Below are 27,791 nucleotides of genomic sequence, written 5' to 3' on the forward strand. Positions count from 1 at the left end.
CCCCAAACTATGATTTTCCCCTCACCAAAATTGAATGATTTTGGTGAGAATCTTGGATCCGTGTGGGTTCCGATAGATCTTCAGCAATATTTGTGATCATTGGGATGCAGTAAACAGATGATTCTGACACTTTCCATGTGAACAACTAAAAGTCAAGTTACTATTTGTTGCTCTACTGGAATCGACGACAAGACTTTTGTCAGGTAGTGTACTTGTGTGACAGGTAAAAAGGAAAAAAATCACAAAGCATATGTTTACATGTTTCAAAATAGTTTTAGGTTTCATGAAAATGTATCAGCATTATGATTATGCCATGCCATTCACATCATTTGGTGCAATAAGTACAATCCACACAGTATCGTCTGCCTCGATGACATTTATTTATCAACATACATTTGGTCATCAATACTTCACCAAATGTAGGTTAATATGTGATTTCCAACTGAGAAGAGTGTGTATTTAACTGATCAAAACAATAACTTGTGTTTCTCTCTCACAAACAGAGCAGCGATCTTGTTGTGTAGGCTACAAATGAGCATATTTTGTGTTTTGACTGCCCATTAGGTGATTGAATAGAGAGAAGATTGTGCCGTGTTTACTGAAATCATGTTATTGCTAAGTCCATTAACCCATTGTAATTATTTCACATAACCATTATGTACGACCATTCGTGTTATGATGATGTTGGTGCTAGCTGGACCACCTCAGCACAGCCTCTGTATGCTGTACTTAATCAATGGGGATCACTCTGGTTAATGCTGGATTATTTTACAGTAGACACGCTAAAAGACGTTAAGCCTTACACTGCACCTGCAAGACTGTTGCCGTCGACTGTACAAAAAAAAGGATGTCGATCTTCAGCCATGTGTTTTATTGGGACAATAAAGAAAGCAAAATCGTGTGTTTACTGACCTGACCAAAGCATCAACTAAATGGGTGTCTTTCGTTTTGCGTGTCTTATAAATCCTAGCCATTTACTAGCAAAATTCGAAGAAGTGTTTTTATTTGGCCAAGTACAGTTTTGTTTGATGTATACTGCACTCATGTGGAAATCAGCTGTATAGCAATGAGGAAGACAAAAAAAACATTCATAGTGCATACTGCAGATTGTGTTGCTTTGTTATATCAGTTGGAAGATGTTTTAACCACAGCAGCTAAACTAGCAGACTAAGCTTATTATGAACATACACACTGTATGTTAATTTATGCACTGCTGCAATACATTCTTACAGCAATGGAGTCATCTAGAAATCCTATTAAAACTGAGGCCAAGCTGTCATTTTGCAATCTGGAAGATGGATTAGATGTTGAATTGAAATAAATGAAATAAATCCAGAGAATAGACAACAAGAAAATAGCTTGATGTTTTAAGGATTTTATAAAAGTCTCTTTTGCTCTCTAAAGCTTCATTTATTTAATAAAAAAAATGCAATAGTATTTCTATTATGGTTTAATCTGAATACATTTTTACAAATGTTTAATTTATTCCTGCAGGCCTATAGCCATTGGGTATTCGGGTGGTTGAAAGATCCACCCCTCACTGACAAAGATCCAGAATTTTTCCCATACATGAGGTTATTTGTCTCATTTTGACTGCTATGCCATAATAAATTGTGAAAATAACCAAAAAGGCTTTAAGATCAAGCGGAATCCTTTGTTTGTTTTTGCTTTGGTGTGACTTCCAACATCTAGCTGTGGAAGTAAACATACAATACGACGTGGTCATCTTTCACTACTGACCTCCTGAATTGTTTTGTTAAATTTTAACTTACATAATTAAAATACATCATAATTATATTGAAAATAAGGTGAATAATTGCAAAAATGTCCACTTTTTGACAAAAAAGAACCACCCCTTTACCAGACTGGCTATGGACCTGACTTGTGATGTTAAAGCTGCGGTCAAACTGGGCTTTTCTCCCCATAGACTTCTATTCATACGCACGCAAATGCGTCAGACCGGAAACGCAGGGTCATACGTCAAGTTTCGCAGATCGCTGCGGTGCAAAGTTCAAGCTTGGTGAACTGTGACCTGTGAAATCACATCACTTGACTGTGTGAGACCAACCAAGGATCAAAACGTGACCTCTCTGGACAGAAATTTAAAACATCGCCCCTTTTCGCAGCACCGCACGAAAGAATTTCGCATACGCAAACTCTAGTGTGACCGCAGCTTAATGCTGAATTTTCAGCATCATTACTTCAGCTTTCAGTGTCACATCCTCCTTTAGAATCACTGTAATTCTGGTTTAAATTTACTATATTTATTTTGGATCGTTAGCATTATTATTAGCAGAGGCAGATTTACTGATTTAGGGACACCTCCAAGCAATTTCAGCCATATGGGCCGACAGTCCTAAAATGCACCCTTTGTACTTATTAGGTCTCAAGAGCTCCCCCTTAATTGTAAAGGTGGGAAGGGGAAATGGGGGTTTCTTCAAAAATAAAGATAAGAGGAATGGGCTTATTTATTGGAGGCTAGAATTCATTTGATTGTCTAGCAATGATATCTGATTGGACTAGCAATGATTAATGATGCAAGACCTGCTGCGATCAATCATATCACATGCTACTCTTGAAATTAGTTTATAAAACTTATTTATTTATATTGGTGTTTTTTTCTCTCTCCATATCTACGTTTTATCTTAATGCAATCTCTACAATTTGAATGATTTGTTTCCTTAAAGTGAATAAAAAATAACAAATAAACCATTCAAATCTAATGAGCTAAATCTTTACCTAATTTGACTGCTGGATTGCACCATGATTAAGGGTCGGAGACAATTTTTTGTAGATGTAATAATTCATTCATTCAGTTATTTTCCTTCAGCTTTGTTCCTTTATTTATCAGGGATAACCACAGCGGAATAAGCCACCAACTTATCCAGCATATGTTTTATGCAGCAGATGCCCTTCCAGCTGCAACCCAGTACTGGAAAACACCCATACACACTCATTCACACATACACTATGGCCAATTTACTTTATTCAAGTCACCTATTCCACATGTCTTTGGACTTGTAGGGGAAACAGGAGTACCCAGAGAAAACCCACGCGAACACGGGGAGAAAATGCAAACTCCACACAGAATTGTGCCTTCTTGCTTCTTGCATGCTTTCTTGAGGCAACAGTGCTAACCACTGAACCACCGTGTCGCCCACTGTTATTACCATATAGTTTATACAACCAAAGTAAAAAAACTCATCAAGTAAATATTAAAAGTGCAGTAAAAACATTTATAAGAGATTTTATTTGAAACAAAAGCTGCAGCTTTGAGCTTTCTTTTCATGACAAAAACCTTGAAAAGTAAAAATGCATTGTGGTTTCTGCACAAAAAGAAGCAGAAAGATTAGTTCAACAATGATAATAATAAGAATCATTATTAATAATCAGCCATTATATTAATTATAAGTAATTAATAATGAGCAACAAATCAGCATATGATTTCTGAAAGATTGTGACACTGCGATAATGATGCTGAAAATTCACATGAAAACAGTGAATTGAAAAAATATTACACAACAATTACTTTTTTAATTAATTGCAACATTGGTTCATGGAAGAGACTTACAAAACATTGACAAATCTTAACATTTCGAAACTTTTGAGTGTATTTTGAGCAGGCAGATTAGGTTAATTCCCTGCTAACAGAGGATCAGTAGATTATAAAATATTAGCTGAAGCCCGATTACATCACATAATGTGGAACTGCAAGTGTATTTCAGCTCAGAAGTAGCACTCTCAGACATATTTTATTCTCAAACAATTGCCTAAATAATAGCAAACAAATGCATATGTTAATGAGTTTGGTTTTGTAAAATAAAGAAAATAAAGCAGTAGTGGTTATTCTGAGAAATACATATAATCAAGTTCTGATTATGGCTCTTGCTGCCAACATTTTATCAAACCAAAGTATCCGGAAATTGCTTTTTTCTTTATCCTTTTTTATTATCCTATGAGCTGTTACAGACGTCAGTCTATTTATATAACATAGTGGACTTTGCAGATAAGCTTCAACACCTGGAATGAGCTTAGAAAAACCTAGGCTTACATTTGCAGCATCATATAACAATAAAGACATTCTGACATTACAAAATACAGTAGAGCATTATATTGTAAATACATTTTCAAATTGCATAATAGAAAATGAACGAATAATTGCAAATGTATTGTGTTGACAAATCTAAATTGCATAAGGTGAGTACAGTGGGGTAAGTTGTTATTCATTCATTCATTCATTCATTCATTAATATATTTAGTTATTTATAATAATAACATTATTATTATTATCATTATTATTATTATTATTATTAACATTATTGTTATTATTATTATTTACATAAAATAACAAAAATAAATATTTTGAGAAAGGTTTATATTTATTTTAAGACACTATTTAAAGGGGAAACCTATATTTCCAATCACAACAAATAAAAATATGTTATATACAATAAAACAAATGTTAACATTTTATTCAAACCCAATGAAGCCAGAGTTGTTGTTTTTTTCATATGTGTGTATATATACCATTATAAATAATGTACATAAATGAGCAGACATAAGTTTAACTCTAATTGAAATGTAACATTTATCATAGAAAGCAACAGATGTCTAAAATTCCTAGCGTCGTCTCGTCTGCAGATTTGAAGCCAAATTGTTGTACAAATTTATGAACCAAGACCTCTCGTCCAATCCGCTACAGTAAAAACTCATTTATATGCAACTGTCAGGAATTCGAACCAATCAGGAGACAGAAGGCGTGGCTAGTCTCTCCGCCGGTGTAATAGCTCTGTCTGCTTTTAGCTTACTCACAGTAGAATGGCGGCCGCCGCTTGCGGTCCTCGCGGCTGTCCGAGGACTAATTCAGCCAAACCACACAAAGAACTGCTGCGAAAAAGCCGGGATTCTCGTCGCAGACAAGCGGCGTTGTTGTTTCTCACTAATATATCTTTAGATGGACGCCCGGTTTACAACCTGAGCAATGGACTCGTTGGCCCCAGGGAAGTCGACAGCCGGTGTGTGGATGTCGGCGCGGCGGTGGCGGGTCTCCCTCTGTCGACAACCAGCAGCTACGGAACCTTCACCCAAGTGTCATCCTCCATTAGCGGAGGAGCTGCTACCCCTATACCGAGGACTAACGTTAACACTTACCCTGCTCCTATGAGCCCTCCTCCGGCGCTTAACCAAGGGAGCAGCGACGTTTTCACGGAGGATGGACGATCAGATCCTTTGTCAGTCCAGGCTCCCCCTCTATCACCGACCGCTGGACCTCGGAATACGGCTTTGGGATCCAGTAAATCCCCCAGCCAGTTCCCGAGCTCTAACCCTCTGCCTGATCCGCGTCAAAGGTTGGTTTTGTTTTTTTCACGCAGGTTAGCAAACAATGACAGGCGTATTTGATTTCTTGTAACGCATTGTAAGCGTAAATTACATATTTTATAAAGATTGTGGGGCAAATGTTCAGTCTAGACATACACAAACCTCTATATAAGTGTATTTGTCATCAATTGGATATGTAATTGGCAAGCTAAAAGATTATTCACAAATCCTATTTCGTGTTTGATCAGACTATAAAGGGACTTTGGTTTGATGTTGTGTCATGTAAGTAAACAGCCATAACTGAATCTGGCCTTTTAACCAATGTTTACAATCGTTTATGACTTTGAGGCAGTGGAGATTTAAACGGTGCATATTACAGTGTCAAAAACAAAACAAAATAATCTATGAGGGGAAATGCTGACTTCCGCCTTATTGTCAAACTTTCATTTTCATCTTTGAGTTGTTTTCTAAGTTGTCTAAGAGTTTGACAGGAAATATTTCTGCGATATTTGATAAGCATGTCGGTATGGAAATGATACTCATTTCAGAATCTGAATCCTTAACCTTAATCCTTTATTTATTATAAAGAAATCGCTAGCAAATACTAAATAAGACATTTTTTATTTATATGTAAGAGGGCAAGAAGATATTCAGCAACTTGTCACTTAATGTTTTTTAAAGTTCTATCATCTATTAACCTTTAAAATCTTATCTAATTTTGTATTCATGTTTGTGGTTTTGTAATTGAATATTTATTTCTTGAAGGAAAACTACGTTTTATTATTATTATTATTATTATTATTATATATTACAGTATTCTTCTTTCTTTTTTGTTTTAACCCAAGTCCCACTCCAAGACCTGAACATTCCAAGGCAGCTTAATGCAATAATTAGGGTCAAATACGTTAATTAATGTCTGAAGTCATGCATGTCTGACGTAACAGTGATAATTGAATATTTATTCATAACAAAATAAAAAAATGCCTTAAAAATAGTTTCTGTTGCTCACACGGCATTAAATAAAAAATATGATGATGATCTTTTAGAGATAATCAAATTATGTATCCTTTTAAAAATACATTTTCTAAAACAATCTATATCATTCATTATATCAATATAAAGTATTTAGCATGTATTAAAAGTGTTTCTGTAACTGCATTTTTGTAAATTAACTAATAAAATATTACTTTCTATAGCATAAAGCAGTATTAAATTGGTTAATTTCTACACAACGTCTAATACACCATGACACTAACTTAGATTTGGGTCTCAGTCCAGTTTCAAATGAACCCTGTCATGGTTTAACTGAAGTATGAACACAAGAGCAATCAAACACATCTAAACTAACCAGGACATGATGTCATAAGATTTGACCACAAAGGAGTGACCTCTCTAGTATTACTTTTCATACTAACAATGCTGCCCATTGTAGTTCATTGGTTCAGTGTTAACACATTTTATAAGCTTTCTCAGCTGAGAAAATATCATCACAACCCAGCATGATGCAAAACAGTTTTGCATATTCAAATGTTCTTAAATAAAATAAACTTCATAAAAGTTTTTTTTTTTTTTACGTAAAAAAAATACAATGTGCATGTCACACACTCCAGGACTCCCAAGATTAAATAAATGAATACATTTGAACAAGTAGTATGAACATCCTAATACAGATTTGTTCAGGAATCAGGCTATTCAAGTGTTGATGATGTGGTGAAAATTCATATATATTAATTTCTCAGTTAAACCATGCATGACTACTTTGATGTTTGTTATTTTATCTTTCTATGAAATTGTGTAACTGATACGAGGGGACACAGCCGAAGGAGTGTGGAATGCTAGTCCCTTTAGTCCCTGAGCATAGGTCAGAAAGGTTTAAAAACCTAACATAAGTATGATATGGTCTGATAGGAGGCCAGACTGAAATATAGACGAGTAAAAAAATCAAACATGTGAAGAAGATAATCCAGGATGTATGTCCCTGGTGACTTTGGACTTTGGATATGGCCACAGCCATATCACCCTGCAGCCCAAGACCAGTTACTCACTGAAGCTAAGCAGGGTTGAGCCTGGTTAGTACCTGGATGGGAGACCACTAGGGAACACTAGGTTGCTGTTGGAAGTGGTGTTAGTGAGGCCAACAGGGGGCGCTCAACCTGTGGTCTACGTGAGTCCTAATGCCCCAGTAAAAGTGAAGGGGACACTACACTGTCAGTGGGCGCCGTCTTTTGGATGAGACGTTAAACCGAGGTCCTGACTCCCTGTGGTCATTAAAAATCCCATGGCACTTCTCGTGAAAGAGCAGGGGTGTAACCCCGGTGTCCTGGCCAAAGTCCCTCTATCTGCCCATACAATCATGGCCTCCCAATCATCCCCTTCCACCGAATTGGCTCTATCACTGTCTCTCCACTCCACCAATAGCTGGTGTGCGGTGAGCGCACTGGCGTCGTTGTCCTGTGGCTGCCGTCGCATCATCCAAGTGGATGCTGCACACTGGTGGTGGTGTGGAGAGACCCCCCTCATGATTGTGAAGCGCTTTGAGTGTATGGCCATACACAAAAAATTTGCAATATAAATATGCATTACATTACATTACATTACATTACTTTGTTAGCAGTAGAGGGAAAAAACTAGATAAAGAGGAGAACACACTCTTCCTTCAGTGTCTCACTCTGCAGAAACCTGTGTTGCTGTATGACTGTTTGACCTTCTTTGAAAAGAATAAAACTTGAAAATGATGTTATGATGTGTATTAATTGGATTATTTATATTTTCGCAATAGACTCTGACTCTGCAGTCTTTCATTTGGTAGTCAACCTGCTGTAGGGTTTTTTGTTTGTTTTTTGTTACTAAAAATCTCTTCGTAAAAGTCATTCTCTCATACCACTTCAAAGAATCACCTGAAAAGAATGATTAATTAAGCAATAAAGTGCATATTGAGTAAAACTATTGCTTAATCGTTAAGAGAATACTTAAAATGTACATGTCTGTGCAATCAATGAGTTTTCCAACCTAGTTTAAAAGCCATCTGTGACTTTGACAGCAACAACAGGGATAAGAGAGGCTCCCTTAGACAGATTAACATGATGATATCACTCCTGTCATACATAACTAAGTGCTAAGTCAGTAAAAAATATATCCTTAAGGCTGTCAACCAGTCAAGACAAGCTTTATCTGCATGATGATGCTCATGATCGGGCCCCATGATCTCACTGCATTGCATGCATCATTTCCTGTCTCTCTTTGTCTTTTGTTGCTTGCCTTTCATCCCTCCTGCTCCCCTCACCCTCTCATCTCTTTATGTAAGATCTTCTGATGGACTGGTCGACCTTTAGGCCTTCATTTAAAGTCAAAGGCTGAGAGATTAAGACTTTTTGCCTTGATTTAATCCATCGCTGTTTATCTCTAAGCTTAAATAAATTCGAGCCGCATGCATTTATATTTTATTACATTCTTGTTGCAGGACACGTAACCTCTCTGGATCTCCAGGGCCAAAGGTTTCCAAGAAGGTGCACTTCATCAAGAATATGAGGCAGTATGATACTCGAGGGAGCAGGTTAGTTTGGGGCTTTGGGAAACTTTATTCCTGTGAACAGTACTTGTACTTATTTTGGGCTTCCAACATTTTTTTTAAATTAAATTTTAGCTAAATGAAATAAAAAGCTAAATTTGTTCCTTTGTTGATTTTCATTGATTTAGACTATCCATTCAGAAAAATGATACATTGAAATTTATGCAAATTACATATATGAGATATTTACTGCTCCGGTTTCCCCCACAAGTCTAAAGACATGCGCTATAGGTGAATTGGGTAAGCTAAATTGTCAGTAGTGTATGTGTGCAAATTGGAGTGTATGGGTGTTTCCCAGAGATGGGTTGCAGCTAGAAGGGCATCTGCTGCATAAAACATATGGGATGTTTTTTTTATAAGTTGTTTAAATTTTAAAACTTTTTATTAAAAAAAAAACAAATATTACACACATACTGTTTACTATCTAATGCAAAAACTGTTGCTCAATATCTTAGAATCATTCAGAACGCAGATAGAACCTTATAATTCCAAGGTGACGATAATTGAAAAACCTTTTTGATTCACTTCAAATATATAAAATTATAGCTAATATATTTGAACATATGTGCATATTTGTAATTCCAATGGTTAAAAAATAAAAAGATAAAAAATCTATATACACTTGAAGTCAGAATTATTAGACCCCTGTTTATTTTTTCCCTCCAATTTCTGTTTAAAGGAGAGAAGTTTTTTTCAACACCATTCTAAACATAATAGTTTTAATAATAACAACTCATCTCTAATAACACAGCTAATTAGGCAAGTTATTGTAAAACGATGGTTTGTTCTGTAGACTATTGAAAAAAAAATAAAGCTTAACGGGGCTAATAATTTTGACCTTAAAATGTTTATTTTTATTTTTATTGAAAACTGGTTTTATTCTAGCCAAAATAAAACAAATAGGACCTTATCCAGAAGAAAAAAAATATTATCAGACATACTGTGAAAATTGCCTTGCTCTGTTAAACATAATTTAGGAAATATTAACAAAAGAAAAAAAATTAAAAGCTGGGCTAATAATTCTGACTTCAACTGTACGTAAAATCCAAATAAGTACTTCTATGTCATATCTGTAATTTGCATGTACAGTATTGACATGTATCACTTCACCTTCTAATGAATGTGCTTTTTATAATTAATTCCTTAATATTTTAAGAGTTTATTTTATTTGTTTATTTTGTTTTGTAATTTTCTGATCTTCTTATTCCCAAAAATCATTCTTCATGTTAGGCTAAAGGTCCTTTATTAGATGTTTCTTATCAGCTTTTGGGTTGGAGGTGTACAGATAAAGAATCAAGGCTTAGAAAAGTGGAAGCTGGATTGTTTCTGCAGGCATAAAGTTCTTTGTTATATAACCACTTTCATGCTAAGTGAAACAATGCAGCTTCAGATGGTCTCTTTGATTCCTTTGCTAACTCAATAACTGGCATAAGTACTCACTGGGATAACTCACTTAGGTTCTTGCAGAGACCAAATGGGGGATAGATGTGTCTGTCTATACGGGGAACAACGAGGCTGGATTAAATCAATTTTGAATGGAGCCATATATAGCACTGGCATCTTCTGCAAGTAGTACTGCACCTTGGCAAAAGCCATTAAATTGTAATGAAACTCTGTTATGTAAGAAAGTGCTCTTTCTCCTTCAATCCTTTCTTCCCCTAACATACTTTCTTCCTTCTGTTAACCATGCCATAAACCAAATGACTTTCATAGTGTGCTTCAGTAAAGTGTTCTTTTTTGCAATGTAACAACTTTAATTTAACTATGGATGTTATTCAGGTCAAAAGAAGCAAAAACAAAAACAAAAAACAAAAAAAACAAATACCATATATTTTTTCAAATAAGCAATAACCTTTATTTACCCAGGTAAGTTAATTGAGAACTAGTTTTCATTTACAGGTATAACCTGGCCAAGAGGCAACATAACAAAGAAATTAGTAGCGGCAGGAACACAACACAATACAATACCAATTTTAAAGATGCAGATAATAACATATAAAACCAAGGCAAAACTAAAAACAAGAACAGTGATCTTGTACTATGAACTGGATTGAACTTTTAAGAGATGATAGTGGAATGAAAGTGTTGAGCTTTAAAGTCTGAAAAGAGTACCGTCCAAATAAAGTGCAAACTTTGGGTATACAAAGGTTAATACAAACGACTAGAGTGCAGGTTTTCTATAAGAAGTGACTGTAAATATGAAGAAGTTTTCCCAATAAGAGTTTTGTAAATGAACAGAAACCAATGAATTTGTCCACGGGACTGAAGAGAAGGCCAATTCAATAAAGGAAACAGTTGACAGTGATAAGGGATGACTATTAAATGGCACATCAGTAACAAAACAAATTGCTGCATGGTAAATAACATCCAGTTTGTGAAGGTGAGTATTTGAAGCTGATCTGTAAATTAAACCCCCCTAATATAAAATTGGTTATACTGTTCATTTGACCAAATGCTGCTTTTAAGAGTGTTTAAAAAAGATTTGTTTCTGTAAAGAAAACCAATACAGGCTTTAACCTTTTTAAGCAATTCATTTATATGAGTTTCAGTTTATAATTCAACCAGATTCCAAGATATTTGTAGCAGTCTCAGTACCGTCCAATGAGGGGATTTTAGGAGGAAACTCAACATATGGTAAATTTCTATTATATACTATACATTTTAAAACTAAAGTGAAGATTAGTAAAAGTGTGTTGGATGTTTCAAAAACTGGCTTGCTGTGAAGAAAGTGCTGTAGTCTGAGAAGAACTAGATGTATAAATGATTGTATTGTCAGTGTATAGATGTATGTAAGAATTACCTGCAGCAGAAGCAATATCAATAGCATAAATGTTAAAAAAAGCCCTGCCACTTAATAGATAGACGTTTTTGTGACTTTTTATCTTATAATAGTGAGTTTATATCCTACAAATCTGACTTTTTTTCTTGTCTGACTCTGAATTAAAAGGCAATTCTTACAGTTTTAGTTAGAAATTCCAAGATAACCTGGGTAAACTCACAATGCTAAAAGGAAAAATTTTAAAATATGGAATATGAATTTTGAATTGGAACCAAAAATAAATCTCAGTTGTGTTGTAAAATGTTGCAATCGACTTTATTTTATTCCATTCTGGAAACAAGCTACAATAATACCAGTGTGATGTATACTAATCTCAACTTGTATATTTTTTAAAACACAGAATTACAAACGCACCAAATCTACAATGCCTGGTTGTTCAATTACAACCATGCATCAAAGTCTCTTTCCAAAACATTTACCTTCTCTGTTCCTCTCTGGTGGATTGAGCAACCGATCTCCTTTTCTATAGATGATAACATTACATCTTTCAGGAAGCAGTTTGACCTCTAAGGAAGCACTGAACTACCCAACATCAGTGCACTTAAACAATACAAAATTAATAATCTGCAGTTCTTCTCCCAATCTGTTTGTCTATTAATCCTGGCATTACAAATAATTTGGCTTTTTTAATTAATTACTTTTTTGCTCTTTTGTAAGTGGCTTTAAATAAATGCGTTCTAAAGATGTTTGTCTTGATGGAAAATTTAAAACCTAGTCTAGGAGACTCGTTACAAGCAGAATTATTGGTTGTTCTGCAGTCAAACAGCATCTTCAAGAAATAAATGAGTCTGCACATCAAACACAAGTCTGAAAATAGTCTAAATGAGTCTAACATGGACCGCGTTTATGTCTATTATAATGTTTTTATGAGGGGGCAGTGGCTAAAGGTGGAGACGGCTAACAAAGCTTGCAAATTAAGTAGATAGGTAAAACAACCTGCCCAGCCACTGACCACACAAGCTTATTAACAGAAGTGTTTCTTTGCCTGAATGGATCCACAAAGACAAAGGCACAGTCGTTGAGACCCTGTCCATAGCATTTGCATCACAATTTATATTTCCACAGTCTCAAAGATCTACTTTACCTTATAACAAGAAAGCAGAAAATGTTTGTAGTTTGTCCTGGCAACATCTTGTACATTACACAAAAACACAGTTTTACCCTCAGGCTCAGTGTCACATTTGATCATCAAGCATGAAATCCCATCTTCACTCATGTGTACATTCACCCCCAGCCTCATCACATCAGCATTAATGTAATATATGAGCACTTTGACCCCATCGTGAACCATCGTCACAAGCTGCTGACCTGTTCATTGTGAAGCCCTTCAGGCCCCTGGGAAATACGACCGGGTTTGTTGTGTAATCAGATTTGGTGAAGCTTAGTAATCTGTTATGGCACGGAAAGCAACATGCTTATTTTAATTGACAGTTTGTGGATCTGTGATTTATTTATTTATTTTTTCTTGGCTCATTTTGTCACCTGTTTCATTCCAGTTCCATGCTTTGGGCTGCATGTTGTTGTGGCGTAAACACGGCTGGTGTATTGTGATGGTTTGATGTTTAGACTGATGTTGTCTATTCTATGTGCACTTGCCATCTGTGTCCTGCAGGGTTGTGCTGATCTGTGCCAAGAGATCCCTGTGTGCTGCTTTCTCTGTATTGCCCTATGGAGAGAGTTATCACATCAGGTACAGAGACACCACAGTCAGCCAAACAACTCATTTCATTTCATGCAAAGCCATACACACATGAGGAATGGGCAAAATCAGCTGTTCATTTTCTGTTATTCTGAAACCTGGACTGTGAAATAGTGTTTCAAACATGAAATGATTCATTTAGAATCAAAGAAAATGGGGTTTCACAAAGCTGGTTGATGAGAGTGTGTGTATGATTTCAAAGGAGGATGTTTTCATGTACACTATCATTCGAAAGTGTGAGGTCAGTACACCTTTAATTAGGGCTGGGCGATATTGCAAAATAAATCATCACAATGTCATGTTTCATATCATTCGATATCGATGATTTTTTTTTTAACAATACATATAGAAATATTAGGATTTTTTAACGACTTTATTTAAATTTACCAACATACTAAGGCAAATAGTTTTAATAGTAAAAAACTAAAATATTCCAAATAATATCTGATCTCTTTTTTTGTGATTTAAGTTTTTATTGATTTTACATGTGAGGGGTCACAGCATCTTTACAATTTTTTTTCAATAAAAATATCTCTTTATAATAAAATAAACAACTGTTAAAGAGACTCTTAAACTTGATAAATAAAATGTTACAAAGTGTGTGCACTGGTAAAACGTAAATACTGAACAATCAAAGCAAACTTTAATGTGTGCATAATAATGACACAGTAAACCTCAAACTCTGTCAACAAAACAAATTATGAAATTAAATATGAGCTTTCAAGAAAAGGAAACAACCATCATTGTTCAAATACACACTGCAACATTACAGATTGTGAAGTTGAATGACTTTATTAGCCCCTATGCTAAAAAAAATCTTTCAAATGGGGAGCTAGTAGCTGGGATGCACAAGAAAAGAAACCAAAAAGCCACTCTGACCTGAAGTGACAAGCATATGCGGGTAGATTCCTTGACCATTTATAATGGACTTTATGCTACTTCAGTTCTTTAGTTCTACTTGCATGAATTATGGTGCACTTGCAGCATTTGGAAGTTTAAATGTTTTCAACTGGGTGCGACTGAGAAATGCACAACATGTGTGCGTTGCTCCCATATGCGCGTTGTGCAAGTTGCATACCTTCATTGGAAATGACAAACTTACACCCTAAGCTTATTGGCAATCCTTCCAAGGCGCATGCTCAGCAGCCACATTTTAATAAAACTATGGCGCTTCATACTGAAAAACAGAATCAGAATCTCTTTTTTTAATTGATATTGACAATTTTCTTTGATCAATATCGCCTAGCCCTTCCTTTAATTTTTATAAGGTTTTGGAATTTTTGAAAATCTTTTTGTTCAGCAAGGATTAGGGCTGCACGGTACTGAAAAAATCTAACATTGCCATATTTTTTTATTCTGCAATTTCTATTTTACATTATGAATACAATCCCATTAGATAAGTGGATAACTTTTTTGAAAGAATTTATCATTTTAGATTAATTGGGTTGATTCTGTAGTGAAGTGCATAAAATATAGGAAACAATCTACAAGCATAGATAAATTCAATAAAGAAAAATATGCAACTTAAATAAACAGTGTTTTATTGTTTCTGAGGAGTCGAACTGTATTTAGGTGTACATTTAAGTAAATTATCAAATGTTAATATAAAAAAATACTGCATAGTCTTCTTTTCAAACAATTTTTCAAACAGTACAGTTTCTTATAGCTGAATGCTTTTAAAACCCTAACAGTCAAATGCCTCAAAAACACTTGCTAAGTGATCAATTATAGTCCAGACTCAACATTGACTCAAATATTTCTATTTCAAATAAATACTAAACTTGAAACAGAAAAATAAAAACAAATTTAAATAGTCGTGTTTGTCATATTTGATTACGTTTAGCTTAACACACACTTAGAGGTACAGTATCATATCATGTGTGAAAAATTGTCCTTTATCTATAACTTAGAGAATTTCGATATAGAATGTAACTCGAAACATCCACCCAGTCCAAAAAATTGCGTAAACAGAACATTTAAATGCTGCAGTTTTCAAACGTAAAATAAGACTGCATAGTCTTTGTTTTATAAACAATTCAGTAAAAATAAATGTTATTAATCTTTCATAGGTACAAACGGTACAGTTTCTTATGCCTGATTGCTTTTAAAACCCCCACACAGTCACAGGCCTCAAAAAACACTTACTAAATGATAAATTGTAATCCACTCAACATTGCGTATTCTCACAGTGTGACTATTGCGATTGATCACATTGCGATATCAATGCTGAAACGTTATATTGTGCAGCCCTAGCAAAGGTGCGTCAAAATGACCAAAAGTTGACCGTAAAGATGAGAATGTTACAACATATTTCTATTTTAAGTACTTTAAATAATACTGAACTTAAAACAGGGAAAAAAGCTTTTAAGTGGTCATGTTAGTCATATCTGATTATGTTTAGCTTAACACACACTTTAGATGTATCATATCTTGTGAAAAAATTTGTCATTTATCTTTAACATCAAGAATTTCCATGTAGAATGTAACTCAATTTTCTCCCAGTCCAAAAACCTGCATAAACAGAAGGTTTATATGCTGCAGTTTTCAGTGTGTATAATTTTATTGATTATTTATTAAATCTTTTCTTGGAATCCTGAAGCCTGTGTCTTAGAGAAGCAAAGCACTCTTTCATATTTGAAGATCATGTTTTAAATGGCCAACCAAAAACAAACAAAATTCCTTTTACAATTAAATAAATGACTGTGACAAATGATGGCACAGTGATCCTTTTAATATGTGAAGTCTTTTAATGTGTCGTCAGATTATTCTTTTCTAAATATGCCTGTCAAATAAACAAATATAAATGAATAAAAATGGTATTGATGTCATGTACATAAAATAAATGCATAATGCATCATCCAGCTTTGTGTAGGACTCCGAGATCTTATATTTGGTTTTTGGCATTGCAGAAATTAGTGATTTGTCCACCTGTCATACACTTCCCAATCACATCATTCACAGAAATGTGTTTTTGTTTTTGGTCACACTTTACAATAAGGTTCAATAGTTAATGTTAAGTAATGCATTTACTAACATGAACAAACCATGAACAATACATTTACTACAGTATTTATTCATGTTAATAAACGTTAGTTAATGAAAATACAGTTGTTCATTGTTAGTTCATGTTAACTCATGGTGCATTAACTAATGTTAACAAGCATGGACATGAATGTTAATAATGCATTAATAAATGTTCAAATATGACTAATAAATGCTGTACAAGTCTTGTTCATGATTAGTTCATGTTAGTAAATGCATTAACTAATGAACTTTATTGTAAAGTGTTACCTTGTTTTTATTATTTAGTTAATGCATTTCATCACTACCTAAAACACAAATGCAGTATATAATTTAAGCTTTAATATAATGATGTTATTTACAAACAGTCGACTGCACCCTAAATCTGGTGATTTTTCCAGCTTCACTGATGACTTTTGCATCAGGCAATTCACATTCAGACCAAGCAGCCTTTATCTCTGAATTTCTGAATCAAAGACGTCATTTCAGTGCACTCAAATGCCATCAAATTCTGACTAATAATATTCCATCTGTTTTGCAGTGACTCTAAGCTAGAAGCGCAGAGACAAAGACACTCTTCTGGTGGAGGATCTGATATGGTTCCTGGACTGGAGGGTGTGGAGGTGGACTTTGGAAAGGTTAGATAGTAGGATATTTTTCTAAGAACATTGAGGGAAAACTGCTTTTAGATAGATTCTTAGTTCATTCATTCATTTTCTTTTCGGCTTAGTCCCTTTATTATTCCGGGGTCACCAATAACCGCCAACTTATCCAGCACATTTTCCTTGCAGCCGCAACTCATCTCTGGAAAACATCCACACACACTCATTCACAAACTACACTACGGACAATTTAGCTTACCCAATTCACCTGTACCACATGTTTTTGGACAGTGGGGGAAACCGAAACACCCAGAGGAAACCCACAGGAATGCAGGGAGAACATGCAAACTCCACACAGAAACGCCAACAGACCCAGCCGAGGCTTGAACCAGCGACTTTCTTGCTGTGACGCGACAGCACTACCTCCTGCGCCACTGCGTCGCCTAGATTCTTAGTTGATATTGCTATTTGTTTTAAAGCATGATTGTGTAAGGACTGTGCAGTTCTGAGCTACTGGCTGTGTGTAGACTTTTTGCGCAGTGTTTGTGTTTATGCTGATCGGCCTGGATTTTTGTGCATTGCAGACAGTATCATATGCCCGTTTCCTGCTGCCAACTAATGCCTTGGTGAGGCTGAAGAGCAGTGGCCAAACTGACATCAGCACAGCTCAAATGCCAATGTCACGAAACCGTATCAACGGGCAAAAGAACTTCACTCCTTCCCGAATCAGCAGCACAATTGGGCAAGATACAGGTCTGTTACATGGTCAGATAGAAATATGTGTTCATTCAAATATTTGTATGTTTATTCCTTAGATTTGTACTGTGCGGCATGTACAATCGTTTTTTTCTTTCACTTTGCACTGTTACTGTTATGAATTAAATAAAAAATCCTCAATCAAAAATATTTTTAACCAAAACGTAACAAGACAACAGGGATTAGAAATCCCTGGTTCCCCGTGCTCTCTCTCCACAAAATATAAACCAAAACACAAACCACTGAGAATTAACAAGGAAATATGATTTATTTACAGAAAATAAGGAGCAAAATAAGACTGGGAGGGGTTAAGACAAAATAAATTATAATAAACCAAACTAACTAAAGTTAGAGCAAACTTCCCTGAAAAATGAGTAATAAAATAAAATACAGAAAACTTACCTCTCTATGCTAACAATACAGGGGAAATCGAAAATAATCAACAGAAGGCACCAAACCTCCCTACCATGCTCCAAGCCAGACAGGGAGACAGAAAACTGGGTTTCTCCTATTAGAATGTACAACTTCACATCGGCATCTCACAAAACGGCAAATAAGAGACATCAGCAACAATAACTCGTTTTCATCACTCAAGCAACAACATTTCCACAGAGATGAACGAGTGGGGAATCTAGAGAGAGTGCGGGGACCTGCTGAATCCATGTGTTCTGGGGTTTTAAATACAGCCGTCGCCAATCCAAGCACCAATCACGATTTGCCGTTATCTGCTGCACTTGTGAATAACTCAGACTGAGAGAGCGAGAGAAAGAGAGAGAGAAAAAACACCACACACATACACTACAACTACTTGTATTCAACATTTTTTTATATGGTCATAAGACTGCATTTATTGGATCAAAAATACAGTGAAAGTGTTATGAAATATTGAAATTGAATTAAAAATAAAATGTAATGAACAATATGTTATACCTTTAATGCTGCTTTATTTGAAAGAATAAAAACTTTAATTGTAATGAAAAGTGTAATTAGAAAAGTACCATGTTGTGAAATACTATATTAATTGAAAAAAGATTTTGACGAATGTTCTTTATTTTTTTAAATATAGATTATACTTATAAGGTTATATATAATTATATTTACCCTCATAAGTATAATCTATATTTGAAAATGATATTATATTATATTATATTATTCTATATTATATTATTCTATATTATATTATATTATGTTATATTATATTATATTATATTATATTATATTATAATCAAAATATGAATTCAAACATTAAACTGAATATTTAAAAAAAATGTATATGCTGCTATGATGCTCACGAAACATTTATTATTATCAGCTTAGAAAGCTTAATATTTTTCTGCAAATCCTGAAATATTTTCCTTCGTTAATGAATAAAACGTTCAAAATGTGTGAAATTTGACCAATTTGTACAAAGTATTTTCCATGTTCCCCGGAAAATAAGTCACTTCTTTAAGTTGTATCTTTGTATAAATCTGAATTTTTAATGTTGTTTAATCATGTACAATAGTGACCATAAATAAAATAGAATGTTTACAAGTATTATAAATGTTTTGTAAATTTAAATGTATAAATGTTTTCAGAACATTAAAGTATAGTATTTAAATATAAAATGAAACTTTAATTATATTTGCATTCACCATTAACAGCAGTTATTATAAACTGCATAAACTAAATGTTTTCTATCATTTAGCACCAATTCATGCTTAACTTGCTTGACATAAATTGCAATGTATGAGTTGCAACTAATTACTTTGTACAATAAAAAAGCAAACAAAAAAACAAAATAGTGCGTACACTTTAAGATCCCATTAAATTAAAACAAAGATTTTTGATGTTAGTATCAATATTATTAGTTTTTTAGGATATCTATAAGCCGGTGTGCTCCAATACAATGACAAAATATATGTTTAGAAGACATAAAACTGATATAAACATGTAAAGCTTGTAGTTTGTCACTTCTGCCTAAATGGATCAACAGTTTTATTCACGTCATCTGATACTGCAGTGTCTCATCAAATCCAATCAAATGCTCTCTAATATATGACAAGCCCCGCCCCCTTCAAGACGCTTCTCATTTGCTTTTCATTTGATTTGCTTGAGCTCAACCACTCTCACTGGCAGAGCAGTAATAAAACAAAATGCTGTTGACCGTTTTTTTTTTAAAGGAGAGGAGCAACACTATCCCCCACCCTCTCTGCGTGTTTTGATTGAGATTACATCAAATGTCAAATAAAAAAGCATATTTCAAAGCACTTCACTTTAATCCTTGTTAACACTCTTTCTAGGTGTGGACGAGCTGTCAGAGTATGATCCCAACTTACTGAGTGACCCTCAATGGCCTTGTGGGAAGCACAAACGAGTCTTAATTTTTGCATCGTATGTGGTAAGTCCCTCGATTAAACAACCTCTTGTAATATAACGCCAAAGAGAAGGAGTGTGATAGTGATTCTTTATCCCTGAACCCAGCTTATGAGCTATATCAGATCACATCAGCATGTCATATGATAACCCTAAGGCCACAGTATGGTCGAACAGCTAAAGGCATGAAGCATGATATCCTCTGTATCACAGCTGACTAGGCTTGAGCTGTGAAGGTCAAAAACCTTACCGCCACAGTTGTGTTTTAGTAGCCATAAACCCTTACATTGTTTTATGCCACCTATAATAAGAGTCTCCTTGTCCTCTCTAGACAACGGTTATTGAGTACGTGAAACCATCTGACTTGAAGAAAGACATGAACGAGACGTTCAAGGAGAAGTTTCCACACATAAAGTTGACATTCAGCAAAATCAGAAGGTAAAGTCATTTTTTATATAAACAATTTGTTTTCAGTTCATGTTTAAAATCACATTCAGCTAATCTTAACATAAACATCCCTATTCTTTTGTTAAAATTAATAAATAAAATAAAATTCCAATGAGTTTTAATGAATTACGTTTTGACTAAATTAAACCACAATGTAATTTATTAATAAATAAAGGTGATATAAAGTCAGCATTCATTATTTATTTTTAATCAAATAAATAGCAATTTTTATAGAAATTAGTTTTTCAATTATCAGATGCAGCATAACAAATATATATCTGCTTGAAATTCAGCAAAAAGTGATATTGTTTATTAAAAAAGCAATGTAAAGAATTGAAATGGCTATTTCATAGTTTTTTTAAGCAAAAATCACCAAACTTAAAAACCAATCAACACATTTTTCATTATATTAACGACCTTATATTGTCCAATGGCAAAGTTCCAAGGATTTTACAGGCTCTTTATAGAACCGAATATGTTGATTGAAGACTTTGATTTTAATGAGTTTATTATAACTATAGGTGGGCACAGATTATTTTTTTTAATCTAGATTAATCTTGCTGTGATTTTGAAATTAATCTAGATTAAAATGGCTCATTTGAATTCTCCTGAAGGCATTCAGAATATGTGTGCTACACAAATAATGACTAAAAGTAAGTCTTTGAGAACAGGTTTTTCAAGCCAGGCAGTGCGTTAGACCAGGGGCTCTTCTCCTGATACAAAAATGCATCACAAACTGCTGTACTAATATAATTGGTGATGAAAATAAATGGTGGTCAATAAGATGTACTTGTGTTTACTAACTGTTCATTCAGTTAAACATGAATTTTGCACTGTAGGCCTACATAAGCACCAAACAGTGATTTTTGGTTACCTTAATCTGACTAAAGTCTTAACTGAACTAAACAGAAATGGAATTAAGACATGTGGAGTATGCATATATTAGTGGCATTATTGAAGTAAATACTTTTTTATTAAGTAATGTAACTATTACCATCATGTAGGACTTTTCGCCATATTTTCCGTCAAGATCCACACACACGGCTGTCAGTAATGGACCACACACACACACAACGCCGATAACGGCACACCACTGATTATAACATTAATTTATGTAAAATCTTTACTCAAACAACTTTGGGGGCAAGATCTGGGTATTGAGATTTCTGATGACCAATGGAAAGACATTCTCAGTTTAGTTCACTCTAATCTATTTGTGCCAGACATGCCATACAATGTAAAGTGCTACATAGGAATTCTTTCACTAATGCCAAACTTTCTAACATATTATTTCCAGACGGAAGTGATGCCTGTAAAACATGTAAGCCGTCACCGTCATATTATCTTAACTTGTTTTAGTCCTGTTCAAAATTAACAAACTATTGTTCTTATCTTTTTAACATTTTTTTTTAAAGCTCTCAATATAATCCTGACCCTCTTTTTGCACTTTTTGGTTATCTTCCAACCCCAACTACACACTATTGAGCAATTACAAGCCAATCTCAAATCTCCCTTATATTGGCAAAATCATTGAAAAAGTTTTTAACCAGTTTAACAAGTTCTTAAGCTCGAAGGGGTGTTTAGACAATGTTCTATCTGGTTTTAGAGCACATCACCGTACAGAGAGCGCTCTTATAAAGATAATCAATGATATACGCCTAAATACAGATTCAGCTAAACTAACAGTGCTGGCACTGCTCGATCTCACTGCTGCATTTGACACTGTCAATCACAGCATACTTCTGGATAGGCTGGAAAACTAGGTTGGGCTGTCTGGCACGGTCCTCAAATGGTTCAGATCTTACCTTGAAGGGCGAGGTTACCATGTCAGTATAGGTGACCATAGGTCGAGGTGGACACCCATGACATGTGGAGTCCCACAAGGCTCAATTCTGGCACTTCTGTTCAACCTTTATATGCTCCTTCTGAGCCAAATAATGAGAAAAAAAAAATCTCCTACCACAGCTATGCTGATGACACTCAGATCTACCTAGTCTTACTGCCTAATTACTACAACCCCATTGACACCCTATGCCAATGCATTGATGAAATTAACAATTGGATGTGCCAAAACTTTCTTCAGTTAAACAAAGATAAAACTGAAATGGTTGCGTTTGGGAACAGAGATGAGGTTCTCAAGTTGAATGCGTACCTTTGAACTAAAGATCAAAAAAAAAAAAATAAGGTCAAGAATCTTGGTGTGACTCTAGAGTCAGATCTGAGTTTCAATAGTCATGTCAAAGAAGTTAGTAAATCAGCATACTATCATCTCAAAACATTGCAAGAATTAGATGCTTTGGTTCCAGTGAAGACTTGGAGAAACTTGTTTATGCAGCAGGGTGGATTACTGTAATGGCCTCCTCACTGGCCTTCCCAAAAAGATGGGATGGTGCTTAGAAGGGCGTAGAGTTTGTTTGATTTGAGAATTCTGCAGTTTTCTTGTTTTTGTTGTTGCTATATATTTGATGTAATCTCTTCTTTGCTGATAGGACTTCTATTTATGTTTGTGTATTATCTGGAAAGGGCACAATAAAATATTGAAACAGAAATGTATGTAAAATCTAAATTGTCTATGAAGTAGCTTGATATGTCATTTATTTTTTAGCAGGTTTTTTTGTGGTATACTGTAAAGTAAATTGATCCCAATAAAAGTTTTTTTTTTTTGTGATTATAATGTCATACAGCTGAATTACAAAAATAAAGCATTTTTTCAAATAACCTTTGCAAACACCCTTTATACTTTTACCAGTTTGTGTCTCAACACCTGATGTTTATTCCTGGTTTCCCTGTTTCAGTCTCTGCAAAATTGTTATTCTTTTTGATATACCTTGTAACTTTTCACATCTCGTAAACATTCTCTAGCTCCACCTGCCTGCTACAGTAGCCACGCCCGCAACTCTCTCTATTGGTTGACAGAGGCTCAGTTTTTACACTTTTGAAAGGGATAAACCCTTTAGCTTTATTTATATTTCATACAGTTCCATTTGTTTCTCTCCACAGTCTGAAAAGGGAGATGCGTTCAGTGAGTGAGGAGTGTGGCCTGCAGCCGGTGACCATCGCAATGGCTTACGTTTACTTTGAGAAACTGGTTCTGCAAGGGAGGCTAAACAAGCACAACCGGAAGCTGGTGTCTGCCGCCTGCGTATTACTGGCTGCCAAGATCAGCAGCGACCTTAAGAAACAGGAGGTCAAGCAGCTGATTGATGTAAGTGAAATGACGATAATAAAATATGAAGCAGTAGGACAGCCAAAAATGAAGTGAATACTCAACTGGTGTTTAACCCTAGAGCTGCCCAGGAAAAAAAAATCACAGTTAGGTTCAAACATTTAAAGACCAATTGCATAGGGAAATATTAATATTTTAGATGATAAATATAGCGTTACGGTGCCACAGTGGGTAGCATGATCGCCTCACAGCAAGAAGGTCGCTGGTTCAGGCCCCGGCTGGATCAGTTGGCATTTCTGTGTGGAGTTTGTTTCCTCCGGGTGCTCCGGTTTCCCCCAGAGTCCAAAGACACGCGCTATAGGTGAATTAAATAAACTAAATTGACCGTACTGTATGTGTGTGATTACAACAGTGTATGGGTGTTTTCCAACGTTGAGTTGCGGCTTAAAGAGCATCTGCTGCGTAAAACATATGCTAGGTAAGTTAGCTATTCACCTCTGATTAACAAAGAGACTAAGCTGAAAAGTAAATGAATGAATGAATGATAAATATATCATTTTTTTACAGTCACTTCTCAACTTTGCATATATGCAGTGTTTGTGTAGATATTTTGTACTTGTTTATCTATTTACTACACAAATATGCAACTACACCATAATTTGGCTTGTGAAAAATCACATTTTTAATTAAAAATCACAAAAATTCTGACCCAAATTTAATATAAAAGGTTTTTGGATATTGGTTTATATATTTAATAAAAAAACTTTTATAAATGTATATATATTTATTTTTACTTTTTCCATTCATTTTCAATGTTTGGGGTCAGTTTGACCCCAGATTTTGTTTTTTAGGAAAAGTTGGAGAGTTTCATGCCTTTGAGATGAAGGGAATATATTTATATATTAGAGATACTCCGATCGATCGGCCGGAGATCGGTATTGGCCAATAATCACATTTCACGGCTCGATCTGTGTTCGTGAATCTGGCTGTTCTCATGAACCGATCACAAGTGTTTGTTTACAAGTTTACAAGCAGAGGAAGATGCCTGGGTTATCAGAAGCGCCACAATACATGAGCAATGTTTCCAAATTGCGTTGTTAATCATTTTTCTTACCATTTTTAAAGTTGTTTTATAATAATAATTATAATAATTATATAAAAATTATAATTTTATTTGAAGCGCCTTTGAATTTTATTTTTATTTTTGTAAAGCTGCTTTTGATCATTACATGTACTGTTTGCAACATCCTTAATTTTATCATCTTAGGTAAGGCAAGATCTCATACTTAAAGGGTAATTGTGCTTATGCAATGGCAAAGTTATATAAAGCTTGAAGAATCAGAATTGGTATCAGCTGATCACCATAACTAGTAATTGGTAGTATTTATCAGCTGCAAAAATCCTGATTGGAGCATGTCTAATATATATTAAAAAATAGTAAATATCCATCGGGGCGGCCCTGACCCTGCGGTTAAATGTTGTGTGACCTTTTTTTCTTTTTCATTCGACAAAATACTTTTTTATTTTTATTTTTTTGTGTATACTGGTTGTGTTCATCTATAAATTGTTATTTTAAGCCTGTCGGTTGCTATTCACTGCCATTATATGGATATATATGGTTTGAAAAAGAAAGGGACACAATATTAAACAGCAGTGGTTGAGTAAATGATGATAATTTTCATAGTTGTCAGAATCACTCCTTTAATATGGTTGACATACTTACATTCTCTTTTTCACTCTCTCTTTTTTTTGGATCATCCTGACCCTGAACAGAGGCTGGAGGAGCGTTTCCGAATAAACCGTAAAGAGTTGATTTCCCTGGAGTTCACGGTTCTGGTTGCCTTGGAGATGGCACTTTACCTCCCAGACAGCAAGGTCATGCCTCACTATCGCAGGCTGGTGCAGCAGGGCTGAAAAAAAAGGCACTTAAAGAGATAGTACACCGCAAAAATAAAGATTCTGTCTTTGTTTACTCACCCTCATGATACTTAAAAGGATTTAATTACCCATACTGTGTGTTCAGCGCAGAAAAAAAGTAAACAGAAAACTGACACTAGGATTTAAATGTCTACTGGTTTCCAACATCATATAAAACATCTTTAGTGACCAGCAGATGAAAGTGGTGGGGTGAATGAATGATGTCAGAATATTCATTTTTGGGTGAACTATCCCTTTAAGAGCTTCCCGTGAGGACCAGAGAGTTGATTTTCATCTTATTCTGGATGTTTTTTTATTATTATTATTATTTATTGATCAAACAGATCACAAATATTTCTAGTGGTCTCATCTTCAGTCGTTTACTTTCTTCATGGAACTGATTTTATAAATCATCTAGAAAGAAGCTTACTTTAAGCACAGATTTGTTTCATTTCTTCTTTTTTAAACATTTTAAAACATCATTTATCAAAGCCTTTTCTTAAGGAATCGCTTTATTTATGCAATATTTTATTTATGAAAGATCTTCATTTTAATTTAAGAACACTGACTATATTTTCGATGACCTCACATAGATGTTTTTTTCTTGCTTTTCTGATGGATTTTGGCATATGTATGGCATTCCGATGCGTATCCAGCCATGCACTCTATGTTAGAGATGACATTTAATGAGCACATTAATTGTGCTTTTCCTTCTCTCTCTCTCTCTCTCTCTCTTTTTAATCATCAAACATTTACCAACTAGACTGTGGTTCAACAGTGGTATGATGTTCAAGCAGACACCTCAATGAATTTTAAGTAGCATTGAATGTAAAAATAATATGTGAGTGCCATTTTAAACAGTTAGTCTCATGTTTAGAAACTGAAGCGTTTACCAGTTGTTCTTATAGATTCAAGTGTTTCTGAATGTTTTGACAAGAACTCTCCCCCAGTTTTAATGCACTGCACAGCTGGAATTTAAGTGCGAGCTTAATTGTGCACGTTTTAAACGGTACAGTAGTTTTTAATAACTGATAACTCCACACCTGTATATTCAGCTGTTGTGTATTTGAATCACTGACGAAATGACCAGGTGAGTCTGTTTTGTGTTGTGCCGTGTTAAAATATGAGCTAACCTTTCTGAATCTCTGGTTAGTGTTCATATCATATCGTCTTTTACCTGTTCGGTTGTTTGGAAATGTTTATACACCATAGGAGTGGCCTATGTTTACTTACACAACCTGGACAGTATCACAGTGTGCAGCATTACCACAAATATGCAACATTGTTTCTTTTTTTTTTTTTTTTATGTTTTTGGAAGAAGCAGAAGCACAGTCACCATCTAGTGGTGATGTTTTTAACATGATGGTTTTGTATGGTGCGTTTGCTCCTTTCCCTCAGGGATCCAGACTGGTTGAAGTTCACGTTTGAGGTCAATATCAGCTGTAATTAAACTGGAGAGAATTATTTGTAATCACTTTAAAGTATAAATCTTCACTGAGCATTGATGAATGAAGTGCCTTTTTATTACGGTTTCATCTGTCATGCCATTTTCTACACATCTCGCTTTTTAATTCTTGTTTTAAAGTGTAATCGCACCCCTGGACACACTATGATCGTGACAGTAGGAAAACCAAGAGGCGTGTTGATGGAAACCTCACTTCATGTGAAAACAGTCACTCCTGTGATACTGTCGTAGAAGCTTTTTTCCAGGATGTAAAATGATACAAGCACTGTGAAGGAATCCTGTGATGTTTTTTTGCATGAGTTGTTATTTAGTGATTGTTTGTTTGAGTCTGTGAATTTCTGGCAGATTTATTCTTCAAAATGGTATATTTTAGCAGAATGTGTATAGAATGATGTGAGGCTGGTTTTGCATCGCCCGATTAAATAGCGACAGGGTGAAAACTGAACCAAAAAAAACACATTGGTGTTTATTGGGTGGTGTGAGCCGGCGTTTTTGGACTTGACTGTTCACAGGGTTCTATCCGTTGTGCTGTGTAGATGTTGTGTTTTTGTCTTTTTTTTTTCTATTTGCATTTATAAAGATGTTTTTAATTGTTTGACGGTGTGGCGTTTGAGTCAATTTTATATATGCCAAAAAG

At 34.8% G+C, this 27,791-nt stretch overlaps 1 protein-coding gene across 2 annotated transcripts; it reads left to right on the plus strand.

Annotated features, from left to right (window-relative positions):
• The first annotated feature begins 4,810 nt into the window (after positions 1-4,810).
• On the plus strand, positions 4,811-27,749 carry cables2a (Cdk5 and Abl enzyme substrate 2a). 2 transcript variants are annotated; one of them, XM_001919790.8, is made up of 9 exons: positions 4,811-5,348; positions 8,780-8,872; positions 13,339-13,416; positions 16,988-17,084; positions 17,633-17,801; positions 20,087-20,184; positions 20,491-20,597; positions 23,607-23,811; positions 25,546-27,749. In XM_001919790.8, the coding sequence occupies exons 1-9, from the start codon at positions 4,819-4,821 to the stop codon at positions 25,684-25,686; spliced, it is 1,518 nt and encodes a 505-aa protein (XP_001919825.1). In that variant the 5' UTR covers positions 4,811-4,818; the 3' UTR covers positions 25,687-27,749. The 2 variants fall into 2 exon arrangements, with proteins under 2 accessions (XP_001919825.1, XP_005162396.1); XM_005162339.5 differs by lacking the exon at positions 13,339-13,416.
• Positions 27,750-27,791: the final 42 nt, after the last annotated feature.

The sequence above is a fragment of the Danio rerio genome, chromosome 23, assembly GCF_049306965.1.
Source record: "Danio rerio strain Tuebingen ecotype United States chromosome 23, GRCz12tu, whole genome shotgun sequence".
Lineage (NCBI taxonomy): Eukaryota > Metazoa > Chordata > Actinopteri > Cypriniformes > Danionidae > Danio > Danio rerio.

What these genes read in the sequence shown, in the direction of transcription:
- cables2a (XM_001919790.8), top strand. Translation starts at nt 4,819, where the DNA reads ATGGCGGCCGCCGCTTGCGGTCCTCGCGGCTGTCCGAGGACTAATTCA. An exon ending in TATGATACTCGAGGGAGCAG is followed by an intron (nt 8,873 to 13,338) that starts GTTAGTTTGGGG and finishes TGTGTCCTGCAG; the next exon opens with GGTTGTGCTGATCTGTGCCA. An exon ending in AGGTCAAGCAGCTGATTGAT is followed by an intron (nt 23,812 to 25,545) that starts GTAAGTGAAATG and finishes GACCCTGAACAG; the next exon opens with AGGCTGGAGGAGCGTTTCCG.